The sequence below is a fragment of the Mastacembelus armatus genome, chromosome 20 (assembly GCF_900324485.2).
Source record: "Mastacembelus armatus chromosome 20, fMasArm1.2, whole genome shotgun sequence".
Lineage (NCBI taxonomy): Eukaryota > Metazoa > Chordata > Actinopteri > Synbranchiformes > Mastacembelidae > Mastacembelus > Mastacembelus armatus.
Genome location: NC_046652.1, coordinates 5297578 through 5311226, shown reverse-complemented (window position 1 = coordinate 5311226; position 13649 = coordinate 5297578). Strand labels below are relative to the sequence as shown.

General features: G+C 36.6%; 1 protein-coding gene across 3 annotated transcripts in view; it reads right to left on the bottom strand.

Annotated features, from left to right (window-relative positions):
• pip4k2aa (phosphatidylinositol-5-phosphate 4-kinase, type II, alpha a) overlaps positions 1 to 13649 on the bottom strand; it is a 49179-nt gene that overhangs the window by 28713 nt on the left and 6817 nt on the right. For 2 of the 3 annotated variants that reach the window (XR_003294739.2, XM_026292053.2), the window contains exons 2-7: positions 8003 to 8100; positions 7675 to 7771; positions 6032 to 6184; positions 5457 to 5603; positions 4867 to 4905; positions 764 to 877 (exon numbers count right to left, since the gene is read on the bottom strand). Coding sequence is in view for 2 of the 3 variants with exons in the window: in XM_026292053.2 (XP_026147838.1) it covers positions 764 to 877; positions 4867 to 4905; positions 5457 to 5603; positions 6032 to 6184; positions 7675 to 7771; positions 8003 to 8100 (648 nt within the window). In the remaining variant the exon portion in view is untranslated. The remainder of the gene's footprint in view (positions 1 to 763; positions 878 to 4866; positions 4906 to 5456; positions 5604 to 6031; positions 6185 to 7674; positions 7772 to 8002; positions 8101 to 13649) is intronic. The other variant, XM_026292054.2, reaches the window with a different exon arrangement.

The window sequence follows — 13649 nt, the reverse complement described above, 5'->3', positions numbered from 1 at the left end:
ATTGAGGTAGAAAAACAGAAAGACAGGTTAGAAGTAGAAAGAGTGGGTTGTTGATGACCCTCGCAAAACGGTATGATGCGTGAATTATGGGTATGATATACCCAACTGATTTTGAGGAACAAAAGGAGAAGTGTCCCCAAATTAAAATGAAACAGAGAAACAGCTATTGTTCTACTCACTTAAGGATGCAAACAATACTGATATTTATTATCATTTACTAATTAATGTTTATTATCTCAGGATCCTTAATGCAAGCCACAGTATATTATCTTTCTTATCATCAGTAACTGTTATTCAGTGGTTTACAAGATGAATCAAAATATTTAGAGCCTTTTATTCGGCTGTGGTTAGTGTGCACAAATTAGTTATATAAGCTGTTTATCAATTTATAATGCAGAACAGAGTACGCTTATGTGTAACATCCATAAATTTAATCACAATCAGCAAGTATGTATTTTCTCTTTTCATCTGCGTTTCCTTTTTTTTTTTTTTTTTTTTTAAATCCATGCAGTCTGTACTTTCCATCCATACCACCACCTTACTCTTACACCTCTAGCTATTCAGTGTTTCAGAAAGACCATCTGGCAAAACTAACACTGAACTTGCAAGTTACTCTAAATGTAAAGTGGGCAAAAAAATGTCCTTGAAATAACTGTATCAGCCGTGAGAAACGATGTAACAAAAATGCTTGGTAGCACAAAAAATAATAAAATACGATTGGTTTAACAGATCATGCCTGATATACAAGCCCTGGTTCTCTTACATCTCTTACGTGTTTCATGGCGCAGTAAAAGCGTGTGGCAATCCGCAGTGTTTGCAGCCTTTGCTGAACGTTACCAGATTTGGGCCGTGGGGGCACATCCTCTGGTAGGGGTGGCTGCTAGAAAAAGGGGAGTGAGGGAGGAATGGTAGGGGTGGAGGAGAGGAGAGAAGAAAGGAGACAGGAATGGAGGAAGGAAGTTGGAAGTAAAGGCAAAGTGTTTAAAAATTTAACAGAACAGTTGCTTTCTCAAACTGACTGAAAGGGTTGAAAGTGCACCAATGCAAAATATCCCTATGACTGCTATAGATGTGTAAAATTCTTAGTCTGGGTCACAAAAGTGTATATCTGTGTCCAAAAAGGTCATCCAATCACAAAGCAGGTATTACGATTGTCTCGTGGGATAAATGACTGGTAGAGAAAGGCAGTGGACTAGCAACACTACTTTTATGGATACCAAGAGCTAGAATTAAGCAAAAGAAGCAAACTGTAACCTAACTTTCATTCTATTATAAGCTTGTATCCTACCATCTTTATAGGTATGGTCCTATTTTTACAAGCTTAGAGTACTGTATAATAGGCTACTAATAAAATATCAAGTCAATTCACACTCAGTCAGCCTGGTGTTTTAAAACCATAAGAAGCCAGCCATTGCTGGTATGAGGAGAAAAAGAGGAGAATAAACAATAACACTCAACTGTAACCAAGGGCTGTTGAGCAGACACTAGTGGAGACAAAGGGGGTATAACAAACCAAGGACCAGTAGCTCTTTTATAACTTAGAAAAAAACCACAACAATGCTGCAGTTGCAAGAAATCACCTACAGCTATGTTTGCAAAATTGTGAGTCAATGTCCTAACTAGGTCATAGGCAAGTTTTTGTGATTAACCACAAAGTAAGATACAGTTTAGACAGTATGATATGATAGGCTTAAGTAACATCAAATTTATCTAGTTCAGGTTCTGCTGCCATGCCATATTCTACTGAATATGTTTGGTAAAATGCTGTTCCTAAAAATATGTCAGAAAACCAAGAACTGCTGTTAAACAGCAGCCACAAGTACCACAAATGTAGCAACTATTTTATTTAATGAAAATAAAATACATGTCATATGTAGAACAGAACATGTCCACAACATGCAACAAAATGACAGCTCATACGCATTGGAATCTGTTAGAAATAAATGAACTTCAAAATGATGCAGAAAATCATCATATATCATGCACACACATGCATGATAGGAAAACAGTCATGCAATTAGGACATAACTGTGCCGTGCTTGTTGTTTGTGTATATGGAGCATTTTATTTTTTAAAACACACACACTGTACTTTCTGAACAGAGCATGATTTTACTCTTTCATAGGACATCATGGACTCTTCATTCCATTCACTTCATTTTATGAATGAGAACATTCACTAGTGTAATGTTCTTATATCAACTAAAGAATTATTTAATTATTTAAAAGAAGCATCTATTCATAACCACTAAACACTTGTAGAGGCTAACTGTAGGTTAATTTAAGCATGTCTGTATAAGTGTGTACATATAATGGTATTTATGATTGAGAGATCAGCATGTCTGTCAGGATAAAGAAGGGGAGTGCATGAAGCAATGCTCCCTTCATGCCAAGTGCTCACTCAAAAAGCCTCAGACAGTGTTATGATCTGGGGTTGCCTCAGTTGGTCAGGTTGACGCTCAGCAACAATATGTGGCAATATAATGACATGAGCTGGTTACCTGTATGTGCTGAAGGACCAGGCCATCCCATCAATGACAATCTTTTTTTTTCTTCCCTTATGGCACAGGCATGTTCCAGGGCAACAAAGAATCATAAGGGTCAAATTATGAAAGACTGGTTATGGGAGAATGAAGAATCATTTTCACATGTGAGTCCTGACCTTAACCCAACTGAAAGTCCTGGGATATCTCATCTGTTATCATCAATAAAAGATCTCTGCCAAAAATAAATAAAACTCTGGACAGATAGGCTGTCAAAATAATGCTATGGCAAATGCGTGCCCTAATCAACGCTAAAGCTGAAACAGGCAGTGATGAAAAATTATTTAATTCGTTAACTATGCAAATGTATCCTTTTGCTTCTTATTCTCACTTGCTGTAAATGGCGTTTCACACACAGCTGAGCTGAAGACAGACAAAGGTCATACAGTGGCTCACATTAAATCCTCAGCTGCCTTGTGTTTCCACTCATCTGTTCTAACCCCAGAATTGTTTTGGTTGTTCTTCCATTCACAGTGAGCTATATTTAGTTTGGGGGATTCCTTGAGGTTGTCCGTGCCTCACTGCACGGTGCCTCAGGCATAAGTCCCTGTAAAACCTGGTGGAAATTTCAAACACCTCTAGGTCAAAATTGTTGCTAAACTAAAGCAACATGTGGAGTCATGCAAAGAGGAAAAAAAAATCACTTTGGATAACTATTCCCTTTCAATATTGCTAAGCTGGCAGGTGAAATTAATAATTCTCCAAAGTCAAAGTGTTCCAGGAAACTGTCAGCTTTCAGAACTCCAGACTAAGACTTTTGATGATGTGGTATTTTACACTGTTGCAGTGTTTGACACATTTGTTTACTATACTTTCAATGACATGTATAGATACTAAAAATATAAATGCAAATTGTTAGCTAATTCCATTTTAACATGACACAGTGTACCATCAGGCCATCAGGTCTTTCACAATTTCAGCAACACAATTCGTTTCTGAAAGATGACTCTCTGCAAAGCCGCCAAAGCCAGGAACTCAAAACAGCAAGGATCTAACAACAAATATCCACCTTTAAATACTTGCCTATATATAGTGCTCTTTCTCTCTAATACACACATACACGCACGCACGCACGCACGCACACACACACACACAGACACACAGACACACAGACACATAGAAACATATAATACACAGGGCTACTCAAAATCATGACATTATATTTTTGAGTAAAACTCAACCCAAAAGATACCCAGAATATCACACACAACCATCAATCTTTCACACACAGACAGCAAGCAGGGGAACGGATGGAACAGCATAAGCGAGGTTGGAAGGCAATATAGCATATTAAAATATTTTTTAAAAAAGCATGCAGGGGCTAAAACGGAATGGGGTGATGAAGTAGGTGCTAACTGAAGTAGATGGATATTGGCTACTGTCATCTTTACCTAATGGGAAACAAAAGCTGATGCCAAAATTCTGTTAGCTGGACCATCTGGATGATGATGATAATCCCTGAATTGTTTGATGCTATGTTGGTTATTAAAAACAATGGTCTCACAATCTCTAATTGTTCACATGGCTTTTTAATGGACACGGAATTCAGTCAGAGTAACAGACTGAAAGAATTAAAGAAAATTCAATGTTTCGTGTTTAGTGTAAAACAGTATCTTCCAGTTCCTGACCATTTTTAATTGTCGTTTATGCATATATGAAATCAGAATCAAGATGTTAGCAGTACATGTGTCCATCTGTTCAATCCACACCTAGTCTGATTGCTGTTGTCAGCAGAAGCAGATGTGCTTTCAGTAATGCACCTCCTGATGTGCTGAACAGACAGCAATCTTGCAATGAAAAAAGTTTTCAAATAAGCTGTGCTTGAGAGAAATACAAGAAAATACTGGTATTGTCTATCTTTACTTATTCTCTTGTTTTATTCCCTCTACAATATGTAGAAATTGAAAGACAGCTTTACTAAAATGCAGAAGGAAAAAAGTCCTGGAGCGTGAAAAAGTGGCTTATGTGTTGACATGCAGCAATATGGTGTCTGTGTTGATTGTAGCGCTTCAGTAGAGAGACAGATGATTAACAGATGCCTGATATACAGATGAGACACTTTCAAAACATGCTGCCGGTGTGGATAAAATTGTTTTTTGTTTGCCAATTAATGACATATTTTACACTGTTGCAGTGTTTGATACATTTGTTTAATGTACTTTCAAATTCACTGAGTTAATTCTTATGTTTTTTGAAAAATGTTTACATATTAGTGTTATTATTGTTTGATTAAAGCACATTGTCCTGGGTAGGAAGTGTGCTGAAGTGTAAATTGGTGTGGATATGATTAACGGTGGATCCCGGCTTAGGACAGGTGACTCTACCTTTTCCTTATCACTGGCCTCTCTTGCCACAGTGGAACCCTAAAAAAACAAGGAAAGGAATTAATCTTCACTCTGAGCTCTTACAATGTTTCAGACTTTCTCACACCTTTTCTCTGGGTGGGGGGAGGCAAAAAAACCAAACAAAAAAAACCCCTATAAACAGTATCATATTTTATTTCTTTGAGATTACTACTGTACTAAAGTTTTTTAATAACAATAACATTTATTTTCTTATATATGATTGTAAACCCTTAGGAGTCTCCGATCAACCCAATCTAATATTTGAAACATTTAGACATACAGTCATACTTTGTCCACATCTGGGAGAGTCATATTTAATAACCTACTGAGCTCTAGGTAGAATATCGTGTTTTTTGAGTACAAATCAGTTTTGACTCTTAAATTGTCTTCTCTTATCTTTTTATCAATGTGTCTATGAGCATTGCATATATTACTTAAAACTTTGTTTGTTTCTTTGCCAACAAAGGACTGCTGTAGTGTAGATTTAGATTTTCATAATTTCTTTTGACATTTGTGATCAATTTTCCTATACCTGTGTTATTTTTTCATGATGTGTTTTCCCCTCATACCTTGAGATCATATTTTTTGTAGACGGAAAGGCGATGAGAGAAGACATTGCGTGTAACAATCATATAGGTTTCATCTCCATCCACGGTAAGTCGGTACATCCCCAGAAACTGAGGCAACAGTGTATTGCCGTGGCACTCCACAATGAACTACCAAAACAGAACAACATCAAATATCAATGGACGCACACTGACACTTGAAATTGCATGACCAATCCAAAATCAATATGCACAGCAAAAGTTGTACAACTGTATAATTAATACATCACCAGGCAAATGTATGTGATGCAGGTGCTGCCAATTCATAATGAAAGATGAGAAAAAGCATGTGTATGGATATTAAAATTCTGTATGTGTGTTTATATTGAAGTCCTACTTAAAACATGTTCCTTCACAGAATGAGATATTCAAGGAGCATACAAAAATAAGAAGATGTCCTAAGATATTCTAAAATTTAAGAGATACTCTGAGGGCTCTCTGACAGTTTCAGAGAGTGCAATTTCATGCAATTTCAAGTGTCTGACAGTTTCAGAGAGCCCATCATTTGCATATACTGTTATAAGAGAGGCTGTTATTACCTGATGGTATTTCTTTAGAATGTTATGCATCTCTGCCACATCCTCACTGCTTATGGTCTTGATGACGTAGCGTTTGTCGTAAGAGGTGTGGAAACGGGCCCCACTCCGTCCCTGGGCTTCACTGTTTAAGGGAGCACTACGTGTCAGAGAGTTCTGCAAACATACAGACAAAAGACTCAATGGAAACAACAACTATCAGTTTGTCTTCTTTGCTTTTCAAAAATCATTGCCTTCAGATAAGTAAGTCAGTCTAATGTCTTTGTATTTTTTTTCAAATGGTCTGTTTCACTAAATATAGAAAGTGTTTTTGAAGAGTTACCCATACTGTCCCCTCAAACAGTGGTGAAATTACATTTTCTCAGTTGGTTGGATGGTTGACAGAGCCACTTGTCCAGTGTATTTAAATTAAGCTCACAATTCAACATATCCTAGCGCTATCTTCTACATTTCTGACTACCTTCCAATCTCCAGTCTTAACACTTGCACTCCTGACCCCTATGGAAGCTGCCTCTCCAAAGCTGCACAGAGGCACAGCTGCTTCACAGACTATGAAGCTCAAAGGTAACACGATCCAACACCACTGGCTCAATTCCTCATTCTCCAGTTCGTGATTCCTGTCTTTAGTTAACTCTCTTCTCTTTAGCATCATTTGCTTATATTGCAAAGTGAGAACTAACTAAGCAGAAATAAAAATTGGTTGCAGTTTTGTTTCTCAAGGTTCCTAAAAGCATGAGCACTAAGAGGCCAACCTACAAATCCAGGGCCCTGTGGAAGATTTAAGTGCTTTATGGCAGGCTGACAATGTTTAAGAGGCCCTTAGCCCTAGGCTGCCATAGATTAAAGGCTTTCAAAGTGATATCATAATGTTTTTGTTTTAGTTAGTCATTTCCCTACCATGCTTTTATTATAATACAGGGAAAAGGGTTAATTTATTTGGACTTCAGTTACTCCCTGAAAATTTAATCTAATACTGCTAGCATTGCTCATTAAAACTAATGGTTAGTGTTGCATGTCATCAAAAGAGCACAGCTGCAGCTGGTGGTACCCACTGGCTGAAATGAGGACTATTATCAAGGTGATTATAAACAATATTAGCAGGCTGGTTTTAAAGCACAGGCAAAAAGAAAATGGACAAACCAGTATGCATTTTGTCCACAATATGACTAGTGCCTTGTATAGGAAAGTAGTGAAGCTGATACATTCTTTTGCAGTGGCCAGTGTCTTAACACTTCTAACTCCCCACTCACTGCAGCCAGCTGAACCCTAATGTAAACGTGAGAAGGACAGCTGCACTGAGCTGGGACGCAATGACCTCTGAATACTGCTAACTCACTGATTGTATTGGGAATGGGGATTTGCTCGGAAAATAATGAGTGGAAAGGCTGAAACAAAGGAGAGAAGTATAAAGTGAAAAAGATCAACAGTTCACTACTTAAGGGTGTGCTAACATTTGTGTTGGAATAGTTTATTTCACTGTGTTATGCGACTGCATTTATTAGGTACATCAGACTAAAGTACATTTAAGGGTAACGTATTTCCTTTTACTTTCTTATTCACACCAATCAAGGGGTAGAAAGATGACAAAATAAAGTAGTGTTTGCTAGGTTTGATTGTCATTTGTGATAGCATCAGTATCTGCATACCGAGAAATCCTGATCATCGATGCCAAACCTCTCTCTGAGGTTTCTAAACACCAGAGGACAGTACTCCTTAAACTTGAAATGGCTTGGCATGTTCTCCCTGTGTACACACACACACACACACACACACACACACACACACACACACACACACACACACACACACACCCACACACACACACACACACACACACACACACACACACACACACACACACATCAAGAAATCAGACAAGTGACAAATTTGTGAGATGTGGGTTCTAAAAAAAAAATGTATCTATATATCCATGTAAATCAAAATGAAATCAAAAAATACACTCAAAAAACTCACTTGTTGAAGAGGTGGTTGTCCACTTTGATCTTAGAATAGGCCTTGAAGTCATCTGGCATGAGCATGATGGGGATCTGAACATGGCTTAGCTCATTTATCTAGGCAGAGAGAAACATAGGAAACAATAAGACTGATGATAAAGATCAGTGCAATCCACACTGAAAGGAATACCTATAAACACAGCAGCAGAGCCCAAGATGGGAAAAAAACAAAAAACAAAAAAAAAAAAACAAAACAAAACAAAACAAAAAAAAAACAAACAAACAAAAAAAAAACACACCATCTATTTTCCATGGCCAATTCCATAATCTGATGCAGGCTGGTATTTGAACTTTGTAACTATTACTCCACAGTGTTACCTTAGCAAAAACACAAAATTCATTTTTCTTTTTATATATTCCGTTGTAATAATTTCCTGTAATTTTACAGATATTGAACTATAGGCTAGTTTTATGCTTCACAGTTCACCCTTTTTTATGGTGCAATATATTTCAGCCCTATAAAGTGCATGTTTTTACAGACTAGTGCAAAGGTTGGTATTCCCATAACTTCCCACAGTTGCTGAGGAGATGTCTTACTTCTGAGATGACAACCTGTGCAACAAAATGCAGATATGCACTTGCGTGTTTGGTTCTGCTATTGTTAAATGGGTAAAGCTGGTAGGTTTTCCACAATGCACAAAAACTAATAGGCTAATGTACGATTCATGCCAAGAGTTCAATCAATAGTGATCTTTAGCACAAAACACCTTGTGATGTGAGTGGTTTGCAAAAGCTTCAAGGCTTTTTACATGTGCAGCTAAAGACGAATTGGGTTGTAACAGGTGAGAAAAGAGAGAGAGATTATAAAATGTCTGCATTGTGTCACTCCTGCAGCAAAGATGATCTTATCCTCCAGTCTGTGATGCACTGCTACACATCTGCAGCATCTATTTATATACAGACATGACTAAATTCAATTTTAAAAATGATTCCACCATTAGCTAGAATGCTGCCCTCATCTAATCAATACATACGTATTACTCATTTCTCACATAAAATGTATCTCATAAACAAGGTACTTTAGGCAACACAACTGAAAGAAATGTGCAGTAAATGTTTTTACAGTTTAAGACTGGTCATTTTTTCCAAATGTCATATGACATATTTGACTCATGTAAGAAAATAATTATTCTAGAAAACATGGCACTCAAATTATGTTGACCACATGTTTACAGACCTTAATATAGCTTGTACACTGAGACACAGTGGGAGTTTCAGTTTGGAGCTGATGCTCATGCCATGCATCACATTGCTGTAATACACAGAAAATGATATTATGACTATTATGAGTTTGTGTGTGTGCCTGTGTATTGGTTGCTGGCTCCAGGCATGGGTGCTGGTAGTTTGCATAAATGAATGAATAACCTGTCATTCCAGCAAGTACACTTTTAGTATAAGTGCACTGCTTAAATATTAAAATTTTAATTGGGTGGAAATAATATTAATCACAAAGTGTGTGGGAACGGTGCAGTGGTTAGCACTGTGACCACACAGCCAGGAGGCTCTAGGTTCAAACCTACCATACAACTGCAGCCTACAGTATGTGTAGTTTGCATGTTCTTCTTACCTATGGGGGTTTCCTTCAAATACTCTAGCTTTCTCACACAGTGCAAAGACATGCAGGTTAGGTAAACTCATGACTCTAAATTGCACATAGATATGAATGGGTCTGTCAACCCTGTGGTAGACTGATGACCAGTCCAAAATGTGCCCCGTCTCACACCCACTGCCAGATGGGATTAGCTCCACCCCCAGTAAAGCATGAAAAATAACTTTAAATTAAAAGAAAATGAGAAAATAAAGCACTTTATGTTGTCATATGCAGTGCTAAAAAAAAGTTTTTAGCTTGAACTTAAACACTGAGAGTTTAGGCTTGTTTAACATTATCAGGAAGACTATTCCAGATTGTAGCTGCATAAAACTGAAACACTGCATCTCCCTGTTTAGTGATTTTTATTTCGAATTGGCTTAAACTTGAACTTTAAAACCCAAATAGTGCAAATATTACGCTGAAGTTCGCAAACAAGGGAAAGGTTGAAGGACATATAAATGGAAACATTAATAACATAACGTAATGGCATATAAGACATATCTGACGAAATTCAGGAGAGGTCCAGAGGTGTCTTAACTGGTTCAGTTTCCAAGAGATGGCCTTCACAGAGACATGCTTGCACACTTATGCAAATCTAGCTTCCCTGTCATTGTTTGCTTGAGTCATTGATGGCATTGACATTAAAATAATTAAGATTAATTTATTAGAACAGTCGTATAATGTACTATGTTCGCCATGATTAATTTTAAGAAGAAAATAATATTTCAATCAAAATTAAGCTTATATATTTACATGTCACTTAGGAGTAAAAGGGAACCTTTAAGTTTGACTAAAATAATGCTTTGGTTTATATCAATATCGACTGATATGAAAAAAAAATTATCGTGATAAGATTTTTTTCCATATTCCCCAGCCCTACCATCAACATCCAAGCAATAGAAAAAAAGAAGGCAAGGATCAGAGTGTGCAACAACAACTGTAGTAGGAATAACATATTTTTTAAGACAGAAACATAAGACAAGAAATATATGATCAAGTCCACATATTCCATATCTGAGTATGATTTAGTGCCCTGGTGTGACAGTGTCTCAGTGATTCTATATATGCATTCTGGGTATTCAGCAAGGAGATTTTGCCTAATCAACAAAGCTGTTTGACACAAGGGCAGAAACAATGCCTGATTTTACGAAGTAGACATAAATGTCTGTGCAGACACCAGCATACTGAAAGTTTTGTAATAATAGTGTTAATTAGATAAATTACACCTATTAAAATATACATATAAAAAAAAAAAGTGGAGAACAGTACATCTCTGACATGTTGGTGCCACATGAGCAAACTCGAACTTTGAGAAAATATCAGACAATTAACCCTAAGCATAACCTGACTTTCCATTGGAGTACCTTAAGTACATTAAATAACATTCATGTAATAGTATTAGAAGTAGTAGTATCAGTGCTTCTATTTTATCTGCTAGGCGTTTGTCATAAATTCTGTCGTTAACATAGTATAGCTTTTAAGTTAACATAGTATAGCTTTTAAGTTTGTGTAATCAGATGCATGCAGCAAACCCACTTATCTTTCTGCAGCTATCAAACTTGCAGAAAATTTCTCACAACCACTTCCTTTTTGTCTCCATGGAGATGAACACTGGTTTTCCGGCCCAGAAAGAAACAAGCTGTTGCTCCATTGGACAGGAAGTTGGTGAAGTAAGCATTATCTCTCTGAACAATGATAGATGACTCACGCTTAGCAGATGACACCCTGCTAACAGTGTTAACTGCACAGACACTATGCACATTTTACAACTGGTAAAAACAAAATCAAAACACTAAAGGGTAATAAATATAATACAGTTTAGTTAAACCTCACTGGAATTTGGAATTAAAAAGAAAACTACTCAGACATAGCAGGTGGGTCCATGTATCTTTTGGTTATTGGAGTTTCCGTTCAAATATTCAAAAGCATATGGTTATTTGATTTACATTTCAAAATACAAAAATTAAAATTGAAATACAAACCATTTCTCTTTTACATGGGTCTAAAGGGGATAAATGAAATTTAAAAACTGGTTTGATTTCCTTTCTCTATGTAGCATAACAAAATACACAATAACAAAGAGACAAAAACAGAACCATTTTTTTCATCTCCAGAGACCAGATGTTGTCATTTCTTCTTCTTTTCCCAATACTGATCTTGCATTTGCACATTTTCACCATAAATGTGGTAGATCTGTAGTAAATGTTACATATATAATAGTTATTTGTTTTAAGTATTTCAGTTCAGCCTGCAGATACAGTATATAAAATAACTACTTTGGGGGAAATGGATTATTACAATCTGCACAAAATGGTTATTTGGATGTGGACTACACAGCAGCATCTCCTCTTGACAGTCAATGTAATGCAGATTTTTTATTTTTTTTCTAAACTATTTTGCACTTGCAGGCCTAAAAAAAAAATAGATACGTCATGCTGTAGGTGAAAAAAAAAATCCTTGGCCCATCATTTTATTACGAGGAAATGTGTTTTAAATTTAGCCCTGGTATAATGTGCATTTTTTTAACTATTTTATATTCAAGGACACAAAAGTGTTGCTCACTTGTTGAATGTAGAAAAAGAGTAAGTTCAAGAGAACTAACACTGGTGCTTCTGATGCAGACAAATCATCAGGAATCTAGGTGAACTTAAATCAAATCAAATCAAATCAGAAGATCAGGGTAAATATTCAGCCACACACATAAGTTGACTTAAACAACAGATCCAACCACTTTGCTCTCGATATTTTAAATAACAAACATACATTATAATTATAAACACTCTTGTGCTATGGGAAACACCTTAATTGTATTTATATACAGCTATCCTGAAAGCCCTGTATTTTAATACTTTTACACAATGTTTTTAATTAAGTGCGCATACATCTTCTGCTTTAAACACAAAATGATCAGTCAGCACAATTTAACTAAAAATCGGACAAAACCAGCTTGCATGTGATCTCATTATGTGGCGCAATGTTAACATTCAGTGTCACATGTGGTCATCACCCATTTCTCCAATTGCTCAAAACCACAAATACAGGTCAGAAATAGAAAAATACATTGATGATAGAAGTGAAGCAGTGGTATGGTAAGAGAACTGCATCTGTGTGTGCGCATGTAAGTGAAGGAGAGAGACTGACAGCAAAAAGCAGGGCATTATGCAATCAACTACCTGCATAAGACATCTAGAGGACAATTAAAAACTTATGTTAGTCATCCCTAGAAATGTGAGAAGCTTGTAGTCACATCAGAAACAGATCATTCAAATCAGTCACTCAACCTTAAGTGTTGAAGAAAGGATATATGCATTTCTATGTCTTAGGGTAATATCAGGTACGCACAATCTATACAGCTTACAAATAAACAAAATGATTCAATATCTATTTGCTGCATGCATCTGTAGGAGATAAATTGTTTTGCAACAGACATGTTCTTATTCATGATGAAACACTACATGAAAAACTACTTGAAATAAGTACCACAAAAATGACAGCTTTCTTCAACAGGTACAAATACATACACACAGTTTACCCAGTTTGCTGTAAAGTCAGTTATGAAAAACCAGCTATTAAAGGATGTGGTGGTTTAGACTGCAACAGACTTATGGTATATGGCATGTTCTATTGAGAGAATCAAGCTGTTCAGTAATATGCTGCATTGTAATTGGGCCAGGAGTGTGATAGGTTAGGTGAGGGTATTTTCAAGCACACATTTGACCAATGCAAGAAGCTTCACTTGTGGTGGCGAGTTGTTTCACATACTGCAAAGACTATGAAATGTGATCTGGGAAGTCCAGTCAAAAGAGCAGGTTAATGTGTGTAAAATTTATGGAAACCAAAATGCAGCAGTTTGGTTTGTAATACTGACAGACAGAATTTTACATCTCTGAGAAATTATCCAGGTGGCATCTGTTTTATGTTTGGTCACAACAATCATAAGGCAAGCAGTAGACTGTTTTGGTTTTCACAATACAAAGCAATCGATCAAATATGTGCATTTGCATGTATGCGATTG